The following is a 19,743-nucleotide window of genomic DNA, read 5'->3' as shown; positions in this document are numbered from 1 at the left end:
CTGTAGGGAGGAAAAGGCTGGATGGACAGAGATCATGGAACAGTAAATATATGTTTATGGGGAAGGGGGTAAAATTATAGAGCTCTCCCGCATAAGAAATGGTGAACTGTAATATATTACATTTTGTTCTTGGGTTTAAATACGCTTCAAAGTCAGATGTCACCAATGGACAGGTATACCACTGCTTTATAAAGAGTACAACATGTGTGAAACTGGCAAATTGTGAAATTTATTTGTATATGTCAGGTATTTAGTAGCTCCAAAAAAAGAATTTCAACCTACAGTAAGTACAAGACATCCATCTTTCTCTCTGGATACTTCTTTATTTAGGGTAAACTAGTTCCTAAGCAACTTTTAAAACTAGACTGATGTGACATTTAAATTCCAGAGTAATAGAATTAAAGTGATAGGGTAGAACACTGTTCAAACAACACTGAAATGTTTAGACACCATGGTGTGGAAACCTTGCTGCAAAACCCCACCGAATTATTAGTGGGATTATGATACTAATCATCTAGATGTTTTAGTCAGCAAATCAATAAAAGAGTAAATAGATGTGTATGCTTTTTACCAACACTTTAATAATAATGGATCTGAGTCGATAAGAATTATGATGAACCTATTATATGTGTTCTGAAGGTATTTTATCCAATTAATTTATATAAAACAATAAAAAAGCTTTGGGAATTAAAGAGCCACCGATTGTTCACCAGTTCAGAGCAAAGCAACATCCTGGCAGCCCTCCACTACCATCCCTGCACTCCTTTGCTGCCTACCTGCTATGTTGGTCTAATGTTTTCAGCAATGGGGGAGCATGCAATCTCCCCCTTTGACAGTGCTTCGGCCTGAGCAGCCAAACGCCAGGCACAAACACTGTCAGGTAGATGGAGTAGTTATATCATCCACCTGGGAAACCACTGATGCCAGAGCTTACACATTTTAAACTCCTGCACTGAAGAGGTGGCAAGGGAGTGTGGATTGGTGAGCTTATCTTGCTGCGGGAGGGAGTGGGCTAGGAGGTACTGTCAATCTGCCCTAAACAGAAAGGTAACAGGGTCTCTTTGAAAGGATTATTATTCAAACTTTATGCCAAACTGCCCCCCCCCCCCACCCCCACCCACATGCAATCTACAGTCCTCACTTCAGGCCTCAGGACAACAGATTACTTTATCCAAGGGTCAGGCATAGCTTTCATCCTCTACTGAGAAAAATGGGAGGAAGTTGGGCTCAAGTAACATATAAGTGTAGTCATTCTTTAGTATAACCTTCTTAAAACCTATCTTTTTACAGCAAGAATTGCATCTAATAAGTTGCCAGTGTTCTTAATTTGTACTCTATTAAATCCATGACTTTCTAGAAGTTGCTTGTATTCTGTGCCACTTCGCTGCTTTCCTCCACTCATGCTCAAAGACTGTAATAGTGCTCTTGGCTCCCTCTTTTCTTCATCCAGGACAATTTCAGCAATAAGCAGAGCACTGTTCCCTAAAGAGAAAAAAAAATGAATACACAACAAAATGGTTTAAAATTTAAAACATTTTCTCAGGTATTTATATTGTACCTGGGCTACAAGCTTCTGACACCTTCCTCAAAAGATGGTGTAATTTGTCTTCCAGTAGATCATGCAAGACTCTAGATAAGATGTACAGATCAGCCTTTGGAAGAGCATCATCTAGAAAGTTACCTATAAGCAAAAGACACAGGTATAATATGTACACAAATACTAGAAGCTAACAAGATCATTTACCCAGTACTCATGGAGAGTTGGGGGTGGGTCACTCAGTGGTACACCTGCACCCAGACTATTTACAGATTCTTAAAGTGGTAAAAGAGCTTTAAAACAAGACCTTATGCACCTTGCTAGCTTGCTACTTGTAATCTGCATTAATTGTTTCTTAAAGGGTAACAACATTTTGGAAAAAATGAAAAGGTGAATTTACAAACCCCCCCCCCCCCCCCCTTATGTGATCCCCATCCTCTGATGCCCTCTCCAGTCAGTATAATGGTCTGGACCTTTAAAGCTCCACTGAAAAACATTGGGAGGCTGTATATATTTCTCAAAATCACAAGTGCTCAGTAGTCAGCACTGACCACATGACCAGGACGATCAGAAAGAATGTCTTCTTTGTTCTGGGTTGTCATCCCGGAAAAAAGAAGCCTCAAAAGTATTCTCACTGGTCACTGCAGTCATGTGGCCAGCGCTGATTAATGAGCCCTTATCACTGATCGAGTGTCTGGCACTGTGTAGTTTTAAAATTCTGTATCATACCAGCTGGAGATGGTGGCAGAAGATGGAGATCACATAAGGTATGTGCACTAAGAACTGGAAGGGTACGGAGGGTATTGTTTGCTAGTTAACCTTTTCATTATTTGTGAACAGGTGAACTAGCTTTAAACTCCCTGTAAATATCACAGCAAAGACTCTAAAGTTGGGTTTTAGTCAGTTTCTTACAGCTTAGAACACACCTGCTGCTTGCTTGCATTAGATGGTTGGCAGGCTGTCAAAATCAGCTCTTAGGCTGCAATCACACTACAGTAGTGTGTGAAATGTGCTTGATTTTGCGCATGTTCACAAAATGTGCAAAAACTGGATTTCATGCTTGTAGTGCCATTCAATGTTAATGGGACTCCAAACATGGCATGCAAGAAGAAAAAAAAATAAACATGCACAGCTCAAAAAGATACCTGAACTTCTTTGCCACATTTGTCGCATGTAGGCCAGCCCACTAAAATTAATATGTGCTAAGTGTGACAACACACTACATAACATGAATAGGGGCTTAAAAAAAAGCTGAGATTCCTTTGCTATATTGTGAAATTTTGAAAACACATTTCTCCACAATGCTTATAGCTACAGAGGTGAATAATGACTTAAAGCGCTTTTACAGGTTGTTCAAACAGTAAATACTTTAGTGTGAATAGTCTAGACAAAGGTTCCTTTTTATGTCAGCACACAAAGCCGAATTTCATATTAATTTTTGGAGTTACTCTGATGAAAGTCAGTGCAGCATTTAACACCTATAGTGCTGGGATCCAAGTCACAATGCAGGATTAAAGTGTTCCTTTAGTCAAAATGCATTTTTGTACCTAATTTTGCTAAGTGCTGGGAAGCTGTTTGTAACCAAATTGTAGCTTTATACTATACATTCACTGCAGTTCCCTTAAAGGGTAACACCACTTTTGTGAAAAAAAAAGTGCAAATAAAAAAATAAATACTATGGTGTATACAATTGCAACACGTCATATTGTAATTGAATGTTATTAAAAATTACCTTTCCTTTTCAATCTGCAGCGCTGTAATTTTCTGTAAACTGCAATGCAATGCAATATGGCTACCTGGAGATGGTGTACAAAACACCCCTCAGATATAGGCATGGCAAAAAATATTGGCATTCCTGCATTTCTGTCAGATGATGCATCACTTCACCCAGAAAATTGTAAAAATGTTTAGGCATTCTCATGTTTATTTTGTTTGTGTTGGTATGACACAAAAAAGTGGAAAAACAATAAGCCAAGTCTGATGCATTCCACGCAAAACCCTAAAAATGGACTGGCCAAAATATTGGCACCTTCTCAAAGATGTAAGAAATAATTGCATTCCAAGTTTGTGATGCTCCTGTAATTTGTAAGTAAACTCACCTGTATCACATAACAGATGCTGAGGGGGCGTGGCTAGGCGCATGGAGCGAGAGGCAGCACCTCTGCTTAGCTCTCGGCTCGGACCTCCTATACAGGCTTCCATCCCTCTCACAGGTTGCCTTACGCCCTCCACATGGGCAAGAATCAGCACCGGATCCCCCCCGGAAAACAATGGGGGGGGGGCGGTCCGGCAGTGATCTACACCGGCTTCTAACCCGCCTAGGGCGCCCCGGCCTGCAAGATGGCACCAGCACCTCTGTCCTTCTCATCCCCTCGGGACACAGGGCTCCATGAAGATGGTCAGGTAAGCCCTCGGGGCTCCCTCTCTCCACCTAGGGATTCTGCCATCAGCCTACAGGGCACAGAGGTATCGCAGCCCTTCCCCAGCATCTCTCTGCTCTGAGGATGACTGGGACCTGCAGTCCCACATGCGGTCCCTGCACAACTATATTAAATCTCTCCCTACAAAGCCGGATTTTGAACTTTGTATGTATTTTCAATATGTTTCACACAGACAAGAAATCTCTGATCTTCAATAAGATATTTGTGTGTGTATGGAAGAGATTGAAAATACCACCGACGGCCTGTGCAACGCCTTAAAATCCCATGAAGAGACCCTTAACTCCCATACGGTCTTAATACAACAACTCATGTATCAACAAGTAGACACTGAGAACAGGAACCGCCATAATAATATACGGATTAGGGGCATACCAAAATCCATTGAATCTAAAGATTTAGCCGTAGCGGTTACCGCCATATTCAATCAACTGTTACAGCAACCTAAAGACACCTATATTGAGTTGGACCGCGCACATCGCACAAATGCCTCCAGAAACCCTGATCCATCTTTTGTTCGTGATACCCTATGCAGGGTCCACTACTTCAAGGTCAAGGATGCCATTATATGTGATAGTCACAAAGACTATCCAAGACTTTGTTTTTGATCACTCATTGGACACCATAGGCCCCCTTACTCAATGGAAGACCATTAAATGTGTTCTTAGAGGGGTTCTTATTAAACATGACTCTTGCTTGAACGGCCGAAATGCGTCGCCTGTTTTCGCTCATTGCATGTCTAGAATCCTCCCACAAATGCACATTGGACCCGGGGCTTGCGGTAGACTTATCGCCAACTTTTAGATTCTTCCCCCTCATTGCACAAGACAAAGCACGCAACACTCATTACTCCCTTGTTAATAAATGTGGCCAAAACCTGGCGCATGTACTCCATCCTCGACCGTCCCGTCACCCAATCCAGTATATTAAGGCGCCTGGCAATGCCAAACTCTACCACAACAAAAGAATCTCTTCTGCGTTTGAGCGATATTATTCTCAACTTTATAATTTGTCTTCGGCAAAACCTGATGCTCCTTCTGTTTCCTCTCTTCCGGCTATGTCCCAATACATTGCTGAGATGGCGTTGCCAGTTCTAGATGCCCAGGACGCATTGGATCTGGAGGAGCCCTTCTCGATTATGGAAGTTCTTGGGGCAATTAAGGCCCTGAAAACTGGTAAGTGCCCAGGCCCAGACGGGTTTACTCCAAGATTTTACTAAACATTCGCCGCCCAACTGGCCCTGCTTCTAGCCCAAGCTTTTTAGGTTATCGACGATATGAACGTGCCCTCGCCAGCCTTCTTGTCTGCTAATATTTTAGCCATCCCTAAGCCAGGTAAAGACCCTTCTCTTTGCGGTAGCTACCGCCCAATCTTTCTACTTAATCTAGATGTTAAGCTTTTTGCTAAAGCTCTAGCGAACCGCCTTTCACCTTTCCTACCAACTTTGATCCGCCATGATCAGGTTGGCTTTGTTCCTGGTCAAGAAGCTAGGGATAATACTTCTAAAACAATCCATCTTATCTCTTACATCAAGCAACATGGCCCAAAGGCTTGTCTCCTCTCATTTGATGCTGAGAAGGCATTTGATCACTTTGACTGGTGCTTTTTACATCTTACCCTAGAACAGAGAGGTCTAGGTTCGCGGTTCCTCGCTCAGATTATGTCCCTCAAGTCTCATCCTTCAGCGTCCGTCCTGGTAAATGGTATGGTTTCTTCGCCCTTCCCCATATTTAACGGGACTAGACAAGGTTGTCCCCTCTCGCTTCTCTTTGTTTTAGTAATGGAACATCTTGTGAGAGCCATACGAGCTAATGACTCAATCTTGGGTATCCACACTTCTTCCTCACATCAAAAATTATCGCACCCTGAAAACCCATCTCTTCAGGGAAGCCTACCCCGCCCTCACCTAACAGCCGATCTCCTCAACTCCTCCTACCACTCCATCCCCCACAGCCATTTCCTCCTGTACCACTATCCCCTCCCTCCTAGATTGTATGCTCCAAGGAGCAGGGCCCTTGACCCCCTCGTGTATTGTATTGTTACTGTATTGTCTCATGTACTGTCCCCCACTATAATGTACAGCGCTGAGCAAACTTTTTGGCGCTATATAAATACTGTATAATAATAGTAATATACGCAGATGACCTTCTAGTTTACGTTCAACATCCACTTATCTCACTTCCTAATCTATTCCACGAATTCCGCAGATTTGGTTTATTCAGTAACTTCAAACCTAATATTTCTAAAACAGAGGCTTTGAATATCTCTTTGCCTGACCATGTGTTGGCGCATCTAAGCTCTAATTTCTCTTTTCAATGGTGACCAAAGGTTATTACGTATCTAGAGGTCATGATTCCTGACGATCTTAATGCTCTGTATTCCCTTAATTACTTACCCCTACTCTCACATGTCCGAAAAAACCTGGCTTCATGGGGCACTTCAGCTTTGCACTGGTTTGGATGCATCAACACCCTCAAGATGGATACCTTAACTAAGTTACTATACGTTTTCCAGACTGTACTGATCTCTGTGCCTAGGAGTTTTTTTTATCTCTGTATGCTCTCTCTCTTGATCAGATTTATTTGGCACTGAGGGTTCTCAAGGTTAAAATATAGGTTACTTACTTATCCGAATCTCGGGGGTGGAGTGGGTTTGCCCGACTTTGAGTTATACTATAGAGCCGCGTTGCTAGCCCGGATGCTTGATTGGTTACCCAGACCCTTCCGTGAAGCCTCTTGTATGATAGAAGAAAATCTATCTCAGGTTGATCTTCGGTCTCTACTATGGGGTTATGGCCATGACGTTCGGCGTTTCCCTGGTCTGTCCCCATTGACTGTGACTGTACTGCGGCTGTGGTATAAAGGGGTGTCATCGCACTCTTATCTTCTGACCCCTCTCCCTTATCACCCCTATTTGATAACCCCGCTCTTCCTCAAGGGCTGGGTTCTTCTGCTATCAGTCCCTTTGCACGCGCCTCATGGCCCGTGACTCAAGACTTTGTTTGCCCCCAATCAGGCCATCCGCTCCTTCAGGGTGGGCCTAGAGATTGGTTGACCACTTTACATTTATCTTCATTCTGCAAGCACTTATACTCTTCCTCCTCCATTCATCGTCAACTCTCTGAGTTTGAGCAGTTGTGCTCCCACTCTGAACCGCTGAGACATATCTTAGCCTCCCTTTACAAAGTGTTACATAATGCACTTCACTCCAAACTCCCTCTCTATACTAAGGCGTGGGCTTGGGACCTAGATAAAGACATATCGACTGAAGACTAGTCCACATCGTTCCATTTCACTCACAAATCGTCTATTTCCTTTATTCACAGGAAAAGAACTTTAAGCTCCTTTCCCGATGGTACAGGGACCCCTTCTCCCTACACAATTTTTTTCCCGCTACAACTAATCTCTGTTGGTGCTGTACTAAAGCTGTCGGCACACAGCTCCATATTTGGTGGGACTACAACCAAATACAACCCTTCTGGCATCAAGTTTTTTTATGTATATAACAGGATTTACGGTGAGTCCTTGGCTCCATTGCCAGAGATTGCTCTCTTCTCTATGTTACCGGGCTCACTGGCAGCACAGAAGAAAAGTTTATTGTGTTTCTATCTGTGGCCCGCCAATTGATACCCCTCTTTTGGAAAACGGCCACCCCACCACGCCTCTGCCAATGTGGGTTTCTGTGCTTAATGATATCATGTGTATGGGGGAAATGCTGGCGTTTGCCAATGATACCTATGATACACACAAGTTACTGTGGTCGGTCTGGCTCCATTTCTCCTCCTCTTTGACTTTCCAAGATATATGTTCCCCCGTTGTGCCCTAATGAAGTTGAGCCTTGCTCCCCCGGTTTATTCTGAAATGTCCGCCAGTTTGGCCCTGCAGCTCGTGCCTGGGTGCGGAGTCACTCTGGTGGGGCCCTGTTGGGGGGCCACTTTGACTCTGCTTCTCGCCGTTCCCATCTCCCGACCCTCTCTCTTCTTGCCCTTTACTATTTCTACACCCAGCTTCTCTCTTTTCTTTTTATGTTTTTTTTATCTTTTCTCTTAGTTTCGGTTATACACTTTGTTATGTGGAGTTATTACAGTCTGTTTTATAAGTCCCACCTGGGGAGTCCCCCCTTGAAACTATGTTTTTTCATAGTTCTGTAATATATGCGGTTGATCCTCTCATCTTTCCGTTGAATGGAGTCGATTTCATCCACCCACAAGGATCAACTTTATATCTGGGATGTCTATATGTTCATTTACTTGTACATGTTATTATTCCGAATTCTCTGTTATGTTAAATTTCATACAAAATATATTATAAAACAAATTTGCCTTTAGCAGGTGCTGACAATATAGAAATCACATGACAATCAGTTACAATGGTAAAAAATTGACTCAACCTTTGTGTGTGTGTCTGTGTGCCACATGGAGCATGGGGAAGAGAAAGAGCAGCAAAGAATCGTCTGAGGATTTGAGAAAAAATTGTGGAAAAGCATGGACAATCTCAAGGTTACAAGTCAGGGATGTTTAATTTCTATCGCCCGGAGCCCGGGACATGCAGTTCCGGGCTCCAGGCAAGAAGTTTTGTTCTACATTTAACCCTGCTGCGGGCTATTCCCTGCCACTCGCTGTGGCAGAAGCTGAAAACAGAGAAGCCTGGCAGCACAAGACCCTCACTGCACTGCACATGACAGCAGAGGAGAGGGCAGGGGATTTCTGGTTTTCTTCAATGCGGCTGCTGTTCTGAGCAGAGTACACAGTACACAGACTCCTGTCTCCTATCAAACATCCCTCTTTATCTCCTTACGTATTGTATTACAGCCTACCCTAGCCCCGACTAATGATCCTCTGCAATGAAAAGCCAGCACTGAGTTTTGCTTCTCTTTCCGAAAGACGTGCATACATACTCTCCTGACTTCTTCTTATTTGGCTGTCAGTCCCGGGACACTGAACCAACTCCAGTCCTTGCAGCATACTGCTCCAAGATCTGCCCCTTTGCTGTTTCAGGAATGGGTGTGCTGCTGTACCCCACCTATAATGGACATCTCCTGGAATCTTCCTGACCAAGTGCACTGTGGTATGTGACAATCAGCATGTCCAGTAGTCACATAGAGTACACTACGTTCACACACAGCATTATCCCCCACCCCACTAATCCCCAATGTCCAACTCCTCTCCCACATACCCCAATGTCTCCCCTTCTCTCCCAATTATCCCCAATGCCCCCCCTCTTCCCACCACTTATCCCCAGAAGACTGGTCCAGACTTCCAGTATAGATGTATAAAAAAACTAATTGATGGGTACAGGAATGATTGATTTCAGTAGTGTGCTAACAAATGTTAAATTGAGTGTGGCAATAATTTTGTTCAGTCCATTTTTGGAGTTGTGTGTGAAATGTGTCAAAATTTGACTTTTTGTTTCTGTACTTTTTTGTGTTATACCAATACAAACAAAAGAGATAAACATGAGAATGCCTAAACATTTGTAATTGCAACGATTTTCTGGGCAAAGTGGTGCATTATCTGACAGAAATGCAGGGGTGCCAATATTTTTAGTCATGACTGTATATAATGCCCTGCTTGTGTGATTGGCTTACTTATTTTCCCAGAACTCTGCACTAAGAGACAACTCAAATTGTGTGTATCCCCTGCACCAAAAATGTCATTTTTGGTGACATACTTCCAAAGGAAATTATGGCTAAATGGATGCAGACACTGAAGTTTTCTTCATTAGAGCCCTGCAGGTGCAGCAGCTGATTGATAAATATAAACCACTCCGATACAGTTATGTTTGCACATGGACACAGACAAATAAACAGACACTCCTTCAGAATACCAAAAGGTAGGAATCTGCAAAAACGTTTGTTACAATCCTTGCAATGTACAAAGATTGCCCAGAGAGGAATATTTTTTCCTCAACAAAAGTGGAGTTACTCTTTAAATATAAAACTTAAAAGGAACTTGTCAGAAAGAAAAGACCTGAGAACAATTAGATATAAGCTGTATACTTGCAGTAAAGCTGCATCAGTACACTTTAAAAGCATATCTAGTCAAATAATGGCAACTTCCATTTGAGTCTTCTTGCACCACAAGTACCACTGCTTTATGTGATTTTAATTAAAATGGATATATAGTAGCTCCACTCATATATACAATATTTCTACAAGAAAAAACAGAGATTAATGGTTGTTTATATCGAACATACTATACTTGAACAGACATATATTTAGAGCAGATGCCAAAAACAGAAGTCATTGTGAGGGGATTGATTAATCGGCTCTGCTAGAAAACATCCCATACTGCAGAGATACAAAAGATAACTGCTAAGCAAATAATATATTATATAGTCATTAGCTTAGAGATACCACTGATCTATTACAATGTCTACTCCCAGTATTTTTGCAAAGTATAGAAGAGTTTCCCAACTTCCCTTTTCCGAGTAACAGGCAGTTCCTCTCATTATTTGGAATAAACACCAAGCGTGCAATATGGATTCTAGGTATTTGGCTATCCTTTTAAACTCCCTGACATGTTTTCTGAGATTTTAAAGTACATCTGTAATGCTGGAAACAATGATGTAAGGGCTGTAGGAAATGCCCTTATCTTGTTATACACTAATTCAACACTGCAGAGACGGGTGAAACGCGGCTGACTAGCACGCATCTCTTCTTCCGGTCAGACCAGGCAGTAGATTTACCATTCTGACTAGAAGTGTGTACATCACAAGAATGGCCGGCTGAAATCACCTGGCCAGTATATACTCTGTAAATATATCAGATCAAATAATGTGGCATTGGATCCAAGATGACACAGGACTTCACAAAGAGCAGAGACACTCAACATTACTGTTCATTCATTTTTCTTAAGTACTATTCCAGTTTTGTACGATTGCATTTTTTTTCACAATTTGCAAGAGTTTGGCCTCATGCATATAGGGTGTGTGAACAAACCTCTCTGAATGTCAGAGGAGAAAAATGTGGCAGAAAAACACTACAAAACCCACATCTTGCACACGTTTATGTACATTTATGTTTAGATGTAAATGCATTCTACTGGCCAGAATATTATTATATTCTAGCCATTAAAACAGTTTACACATTGGCCAAATATCGGCTGCATCGCCTGGTTCAACAGAAACCAGCCAACACTTGGCCCTTGTGTACAGTAGCCTGCCCAGCTTCTGTAGAACAGACATGCTAGGAAAACACTTGCCAATCAGCATACGATCAGCGCTCTCAGCCAATGGCATCAGGTTCTGATTGGTGTGTTCTGGCGAGGGGGGGGGGGGGGAGGTGATAACACAATAGCTCAGCAGGGAGATCGCTGTACTGACATCACACAGTTAGCACAAAGACCATCTTCCAATCTCCTCAGTTTTTTTTTTTCATTCAGCCCAGCGAAAAATGTGTAACAGGCATTTGTTGTAGAGATCAGAGAGTGGGAGTGGCTAAGTAGTTTAGCAAAATACAATGTGCAGAACTGCTAATACTAAGTCCAGAAAAATACTGTGTGCTGTCAGCTTACAACAGATCTTAAAACGGTATTAAACTCACAACCAAACATTTTATATTGCAGTTTACCAATTCTTCAATATTATAGCTGCAGTTTTTCTTTTCTTTTTAGGCTTTTGTCCTTTATTTTCACCTAGTGATCTAGCCAGTAGGTCTGTTGATTTTTAACAAAAATAAAGCTGTCTTGCAGATGTAGCAGTCACAGGGATGAGACAAACCAATTAACAATGGCAAGTGTGCCTACAGTGATCATCATTTAAGTAAAACCTTTATTCCAACAAAAACAAAACTGTTGCTGTAACTGCTTACAGTGAGCTGGAGTTTGGCTTCAATTTGTTTAGTGTATATAAAACTGCTAGTTCATCTACAATGCCTTGAAAAAACATTCATACCCCTTGAAAATTTCCACATTTGGCCATGTTACAACCAAAAAGGTAAATTTATTTTCTTGGGATTTTATGTGATACACTAACACAAAGTTTGTGAAGTGGAAGTAAAATAACAAATGGATTATTTTTTTACAAATAAATAAGTGAAAAGTGTGGCATGCATTTGTATGCAGCTCCTGAGTCAATACTTTGTAGAACCACCTTTTGCTGCAATTACAGCTGCCAATCTTTTTGGGTATGTCTCTACCAGCTTTGCACATATAGAGAATTAATTTTTTGCCCATTCTTCTTTGCAATATAGCTCAATCTCTCAGATTAGATGGATAGCATTTGTGAACAGCAATTTAAGTCTTGCCACCGATTTTCAATTGGATTTAGGTCTGGACTTTGACTGGACCATTCTAACACATGAATATGCTTTGATCTAAACCATTCCATTGTAACTCTGGCTGTATGTTTAGGGTCGTTGTCCTGCTGGAAGGTGAACCTCCGCCCCAGTCTCATGTCTTTTGCAAACTCTAACAGGTTTTCTTCTAAGATTGCCATATATTTGGCTCTGTCCACCTTCCCATCAACTCTGACCAGCTTGCCTGTCCCTGCTAAAGAAAAGCATCCCCACAACATAATGCTGCCACCACGTTTCATGGTGGGGATGGTGTGTTCAGGGTGATGTGCAGTGTTGGTTTTCCACCACACATAGAGTTTAACTTTTAGGCCAAAAAGTTAAATTTTGGTCTCATATGAACAGAGCACCTTCTTCCACATGCTGTGTCCCCCACTTGGCTTCTCACAAACTGCAAATGGAACCTCTTATGGCTTTCTTTTAACAATGGCTTTCTTCTTGCCACTCTTTCATAAAGGTCAGATTTGTGGAGTGCACACCTAGTAGTTGTCATGTGGACAGATTCTCCCACCTGAGCTGTGGATCTCTGCAGCTTCTCCAGAGTTACCATGGGCCTCTTGGCTGCTTCTCTGGTTAATGCTCTCCTTTCCCAGTCTGTCAGTTTAGGTGGATGCCATGTCTTGGTAGGTTTGCAGTTGTGTCATACTATATTTTCTGATGATGGATTGAACAGTGCTCTGTGAGATGTTCAAAGCTTGGGATTTTGTTTTTTTATAACCTAACCCTACTTCTCCACAACTTTAAGCCTGACCTGTCTGGTGTGTCCCTTTGCCTTCATGATGCTTGCTCACTAATGTTCTCCAACAAACCTCCGAGGGCGTCACAGAACAGCTGTTTTTATACTGAGATTTAATTACACACAGGTGGACTCTATTTACAAATTAGGTGCATTGCGAAGGCAATTGGTTCCGCTAGATTTTAGTTAGGGGTATCAGGGTAAAGGGGGCTGAATACAAATGTACTCCACACTTTTCACATTTTTTTTGTAAAACAGTTTAAAAATCATTTATCATTGTCCTTCCACTTCACAATTATGTGCCACTTTGTGTTGGTCTATCACATAAAATCCCAATAAAATACATTTACATTTTTGGATGTATCATGACAAAATGTGGACATTTTCAAGGGGTATGAATACTTTTTCAAGGCACTGTAACACTCACTTCTCCCCACACTGGTGATACTGTTGTCCTAAGGTGTCTCTGTTGCTCCTCCATGCAAAGTGAAGGCACTCTAGTACAGGAGGTGTGCTACTGGCAAAGTAACCAGGTGAAAACAGAGGGGAAAAAAGCCTAAAGAAGAAAACCGATGCAACCACCAAATTTTATGACTGTTAAGCTGCAATATATTACATTTCGTTATCATACATCACTGGACACAGAGCAGGTTGTTCAGGACTATGTGGGTTACAGGTCACCTATAGGTGAATGAACACTGGCCGACCAATCAGCAGGAGGTCCTCCCCTATATAACCCCTCCTATACAGGAAGTAGCTCAGTTTTTTGGCCAGTGTCTGTAAACTGGATGGTCACTGAAAGTGTTTTGGGGCTCTTGGAGCATACCTGAAAGTTCAGAAAGGTTCCATTAGAGAATCAGGGACTTTAATTGGATCCATTCGGAAGGCTATGAGCTAAAATAGATGGTACCCAAGCCTCGCTGGATAAGGAGAAGAATCCTGAAGGTTTTGCCTGTAATGCAGCCTTAATCTCCCTGGCGGTATTCCTGAGTGTAGCTCGGGGTAAGTTTTCAGTACCAAAAGCGGTAACCTCGAGCTACACTCGGGCTTACCATGCGGCGTTTCTCAGGGATTCCCTGCAGCGCTTACCTTGTCCTTTGCTCCCGCGATGCGTCCCCTGCAGCGTCCCCGCCCATCTCCTCCGGCCGATGCCGGCATCCGGCTTCCGTGTTCCCGCCCATACGAGCGTCGGGGCGTATGGGACGTATGGGGGCCGGAACCCGGCGGCAAATTTAAAAACTGTCATTTTCTAATAAGCGAATATTACATAGTAAAACATTAGTGTTTCAAACCAATTCGCATACATTTTGTCCCTACTGCTTTGTCCTGTGCCCTGCCTGCATTTTGACTGTTCATTCTGCCTGGAAACTTAGAAAAGTCCATGGCGTCCAAAAAGCGTCCCTTTAGGTCAAAAGCGATTTTAGACCAGCTAGAGAACAGCAAGAGTAAGTCAGAACTACTTGCAGAATTGAGTGATAATGATTTGTGGGGAAATTCGTCATCAGACACTGAAAACGATTTTGCGACTGAGCTCAGCGATGTGCGAACTTGGCGCTATATTTCAAATTTCAGTGTTATTGGTTTGCATATATATTATTGAATTAAATGTATTATTATTATATTATTATTTTTTATGATTTCGTGTTTCAAGTTTTATCATACCCGGGATGTTTACTAGACTCTTGTTTGGACAGATTTCAGAGAGTTATTCCTAAAAATTACAGGCCTACAATAAAAAAAAGTACATATTTCCATGCAAAAAAATGTACCGCTTTCAGCACAGAAATACTGACATAATCAAACCGCTAGGTGAGGTTAATGAGCTGGACCCCATGCAGATGGAACCCTGTGCAGTTGTAAATTTGGCCAAGCAACTTCCAGCAGTGTGCTATATGGGTCCAAGGCAGTAGCTCCTCAGCATTGGGACTGAATCCTTGAAGGTCTGTATGACAATGTCCGCCGTGATGGGTGAAGGTTGGTGCCTGACAGAGATCTGCGGCGGAACTGGTTAGATATCTCCTGTTTTCTCTCTCTGTAAAGAGAAACAAACAAAAGCTCTAATTTGGAGGGAAAAGTAGAGGTGTTGTGACTGAGATTTCACCAGGGGGAGTGCTCACAGTTGTTCCCAAGATGTGCCAGGACACACGTGGGCTGCTGTTAGTGAGGAATCTCCTGTGGCTGGGACACAGAGTGGGCTATTCAGTAGGGGCACATTAGTACTCCCCTGAGGGGGAAGCGTGGACCAGTCAGTCAGGAGCCACCCTAGGTGGCTCATAAGGCAGTAATCTGCAATAAGAGTTTTTTAAGCACACTACTTGTGTAGCAGTATCATTGTGATCTGTGTTACTAGTGGAGGTGCACAGGTTTGTGCTATCTGAAGTAATACTTTCCAGAAAGCGGAGCGTGGGAGGTGCAGCAGAAAAGGGCACTAATATCCTGAGGAACCTAGCCAAAGGTCCGCTGTAATATCTTCTCCTGGCAGGCCAGAAGCGACTGGGCAGTCTGAGCCACTGTGTCTATCTGGCATTGTGGCTACTACTGGGGCTTCTGCCTCAGCATATGTAACCAAGGATGATCTTGCTGCAGCCTTAGCGGGTTTAAAAGATAAGATCGCTGGGATGATTGCATCAGTTTCTCAGGGGACCAAGAAGCGGAATAGATCCCCATCACTAAAACCACCAATCCTGGAGCAAGAATGGGTGCAGCCAGATGAGGAAGAGCTAGAGGAAGGTCAGGCAGTAGAATTTCTGTCTGAAGAGTCACAGCCTGAGGAGAAGAGGGAGGTCTCTGCCTCTCAGTCTCAGAAATGTTTAGTCCAGAACCTCACAGATATGGTACGGTCTGGATTCAGGCTACCTCTAATAGAAACCTTTGAGGATACTTATTCTTCCCTGGGCTCTTTGAAGCCTTCAAAGAGTACTCAGGCCTTTCCAGTGCATCCTTTTCTGGAGCAAATTTTTTTGCTGACTGGGATCACCCAGACAGGGTTTTTGTTCCACCAAAGAGGTTTTCTGTTTTGTACCCCATGGAACAAAAGTTTTTGGGGGTTGCCTGTAGTGGATGCAGCTGTTTCATCCTTGAATAAATCTTTAACATGTCCTGTGGATAATGCACAGGTTTTCAAGGACCCAGTGGATAAGAAGCTGGAGTCTCTCCTTAAGGCCTCCTTCTCCCTGGCAGGTTCTGCCACACAGCCAGTTGTGGCAGCTATTGGCATTTGCCAGAGTCTGACCATGTCAAGCAGTGGTTTGGAAGACCATCAGTGCAGGAGGAATGCTCGGCTGAGGAGTTGGAGGCTGTTCCGCGTGCTTTAAGTTTCACGGTTGATGTTCTTAAGGATTCGATGCAGCAAATTTTTTGCTTGGCCCTCTTATCAGTGCACATACGCAGGGTTTTGTGGCTGAATAGTTGATCAGCAGAACTGCCATGCAAAAAATTGTTGGCAGGTTTTTCCTTTCATGGGGAACGCCTGTTTGGGGAAGATTTGAACAAATATATCCCAAAGATTTCAGGAGGTGGTAAAAGTACTCTTCTACCCTCTAGGAAGAAATCCAAACGCCCTTCTTTTAAGGTGTCAGGGATTTTGGTTGCTGGGCCCTCATCTACCAGGCAGTCGTTTCACCACACACACAGATCCCAGCCTCCAGGGGGATCTCAAATCAAATTCCAAGGAGGCCCAGGGTGCAAAAGTCATCTAAGACAGATCCAAAGTCCACCTTCTTATTTAGGGGCGCCTCCTCACTTGTTTGAGTGGGGGGAAGGCTTTTGAATTTTGTGGCCGCATGGAGGGCTCCAATCCAAGACAAATGGGTAATTTCCACAATTGTTCTGATGTACAGACTAGAATTTCGGGTGTTTCCCTCTCCCCGAATTCTAAGATCAAATGTACTAATAAATCCAGAGAAAAGAAGCACTATATTTCAGGCACTCGAATACCTATTGTCATGAAGTTTCCAGTGGAGATTTCAAGTGTTGTAATCAAACCTGTTTATAGTCCCAAAACCAAAATGGGATGTAAGGCCATTTTGGATCTCAAGGGGCTAAATCAGTTCCTAAATGTCCGATCCTTTCGTATGGAATCGGTTCAGTCATTCCCTTTGCTCAATTCCACTCCAGACTGCTGCAAAGGTACAATCTGTCTGTTTGCAACAAAGATTCCGACCCTGGATTACTGTATGTTTCCAAAGGTGTGGCACAGCCTTAATTGATGGTTGATAACTCACAATTTGGTGAAGGGAAAATCCTTTCGGCCAGTGGTGTGGACGTTGATAACCACTGACGCAAGCCTTTCAGGTTGGGTAGCCGTTCTGGAGGAGGCCACAGTTCTGGGAACATGGCTTCCACGGGTAAGGGTTCTTTCCATCAATGTCCTGGAACTTCAAGCAGTGAGGCTGACTCTGAGGCATTGGACATCCAGGCTTCACGGTTGGCTTGTAAGGATTCAGTCCGACAATGCCACAGCAGTCGCATACATCAACCACCAGGGCAGTACCAGGAGTCGAGGTGCTCAGAAGGAGGTGAACTACATTCTGACCTGGGCAGAGAGATATGTTCCAGGTCTGTCAGCAGTGTTCATTTCAGGCGTGGTAAATTGGCAGGCAAATTATCTCTGTCGCCGGCAGTTGATTCCAAGGCAATGGGCTTTGCATCCTGATGTTTTCAAGGAAATCTGCCAGTGATGGGGCTGCCCAGATATAGATCTATTCACATCCAGGTTCAACAACAAGGTCAGTCTTTTTGAGTCCAAAGTAAGGGGCCCTTGACGACAGGGGTAGACGCCTTAGTGATTCTTTGTAACCAGTTCTCATTGATTTATGCCTTTCCTCCGATCCAGCTGCAGCCGCGTCTCTTACGCAAGACTCGGGAGGAGTCTATTCCGGTAATACGGATTGCTCTGGCCTGGTCCAGGAGGGCCTGGTACGCGGACATAGTGAAGATGGCTGTAGATGGGCCGTGGGCCCTGCCATATTGGCCAGACCTGTTGTCTCAAGGTCCTATATTGCACCCAGATTTACGGTTGCTAAATTTGACGGTGTGGCTATTGAAACCCAGATCCTGAAGGATAGGGGAGTGTCGGATTCGGTCATCTCCATCATGTTGGGTGCTAGAAAGGAAAGGAAGAACATTTATTACAGAACCTGGAAGACTTACACTGCCTGGTGTGAGGTTCATAAATGGCACCCACGAAAGTATGTGATTGGCAGGATTATGTTGTTTCTTCAAAGAGGGTTGCAGAAGAATTTGGTTATTGGTAACATTAAAGGTCAGGTTTCAGCATTAGCTATTTTTTTGCTGGAGGCCGATTGCGTTTCACTCCTTGGTCAGCATCTTTTTACAAGGAGTGATGCGTATGGCTCTTCTGGCAGATGAACAGGTTTTTTTTTGTTCTTTAAGAGCCTTTTTAAAGGCATAAACCAAGAGGGAAATGTGTAAGTATTGCAGAGATATACCATAAATGCTATTTATTTTGCCTCAACTTACACAATACAATGTATGTTAACATGTGAAGCAATACAATGCACTAAAGCTACTTCAACACCCACAGCATCCAACTCCTCACCACAGGAACTAACTGGGTGCAATATACATGTCGCCCAAGGCCATACCACAGTGCCTATGAACAGTGTAAAGTAGTAAAAATCCACAGTTAGACTTACCGGTAACAGTGTTTCCAGGACGGCACACCTGAGAGATAATAGGCTCATCGCTGCCAGGAAACACAATCAAGCATCAGCTGTTAAAAGCCCCCAACCTTTCCCTTGTCTCTGAGTTGTACCAAAGTAGCTCCCTCAACCAGTCCACAAGAGGAATCGGTTTACATCACCACCTACTGCTTAACAGGGTGGGAAGTAGGCTGCCGTTCTGGAAGATTCCTAGAAACAGTTACCGGAAAGTCTAATTGTGGATTTTCTCCACTCATCTTCCAAGACGGCACACCTGAGAGGATAATAAAGTAACCGCAGGCCTACCTTAGGGTGGGACTACTCCCTGTAGCAATTTCCCGCCGAAGGCTAAATCTTGTTGCAACAGCACCTCTACATGGTAGTGCTTCTAGAAGTTGCCTTGGCTGGACCTGGTGGCTGCACTGTGAATCTGTTCCCAGGTGGCCCCTGCTTTCTTGGCTCAAGATGTTGCCAGGGCTCTGGTAAAGTGTGCTTTTAGGTTTTCCGGTGCAGAAGTCCCTGATCTCTCATATGCTAAGGTGATGGCTTGCCTAATCCACCTAGAAACTGAGGCTTTAGATGCCTGAAGCCCCTTCCTTGGTCCAGAATGTAATATCAAGAAATCGTTAGATCTTCTGAACCCTCTAACCCTCCTAACATTCAAACAGTGGAATTTCCCTTCCTTATTGTTCTTCGGATTATCACAAAAGGAATGCAGAGTAATTTTCTGTGTCCTATGAAATGAAGAGGCTACCTTTGGTAGGTATAATGGGTCCAGCCTCAAGGTGAGTGTCTGGAAAAACCAACAAAAAGGGTTCTTTAATAGATAAGCTTTGTAGGCCTTCTACTCTCATAGCCATGGTAATGGCTAACAAAAAAGGAAAGTTTCAAGGATACAAACTTAAAGGGAACCTCTTCAGTTGGTTTGAACTTTGGTGCTTAGTTAAAGTCTCTAACAGTCTCTAACACCCTAGTCAAATCCCACGGTGGAAACCGTTCTTTCTTGGCTGGGGTAACTCTTTCCCTGGCCACCAGAAAACATTTAACTAAGGAATCTCTCACTAATTAGTTGTCAAA

The 19,743-nt window shown here is 43.3% G+C and overlaps 1 protein-coding gene across 2 annotated transcripts in view; it reads right to left on the bottom strand.

Moving 5' to 3' along the window:
• Nucleotides 1-207: 207 nt before the first annotated feature.
• The window catches only part of ASMTL (acetylserotonin O-methyltransferase like), an 88,239-nt gene continuing 68,703 nt past the window's right edge, over nt 208-19,743 (bottom strand). For both annotated transcript variants that reach the window (XM_089673884.1, XM_089673885.1), the window contains exons 13-14: nt 1,559-1,681; nt 208-1,482 (exon numbers count right to left, since the gene is read on the bottom strand). In XM_089673884.1, coding sequence (XP_089530010.1) covers nt 1,277-1,482; nt 1,559-1,681 — 329 coding nt within the window. In that variant the 3' untranslated portion in view covers nt 208-1,276. The remainder of the gene's footprint in view (nt 1,483-1,558; nt 1,682-19,743) is intronic.

Source organism: Staurois parvus, unplaced genomic scaffold (assembly GCF_062004578.1).
Source record: "Staurois parvus isolate SC_StPar_1 unplaced genomic scaffold, SC_StPar_1.0 ptg000145l, whole genome shotgun sequence".
NCBI classification, from domain to species: Eukaryota; Metazoa; Chordata; class Amphibia; order Anura; family Ranidae; genus Staurois; species Staurois parvus.
Note: the sequence above shows the minus strand (reverse complement) of the source record. Positions and strands in the feature narration are given on the sequence as shown.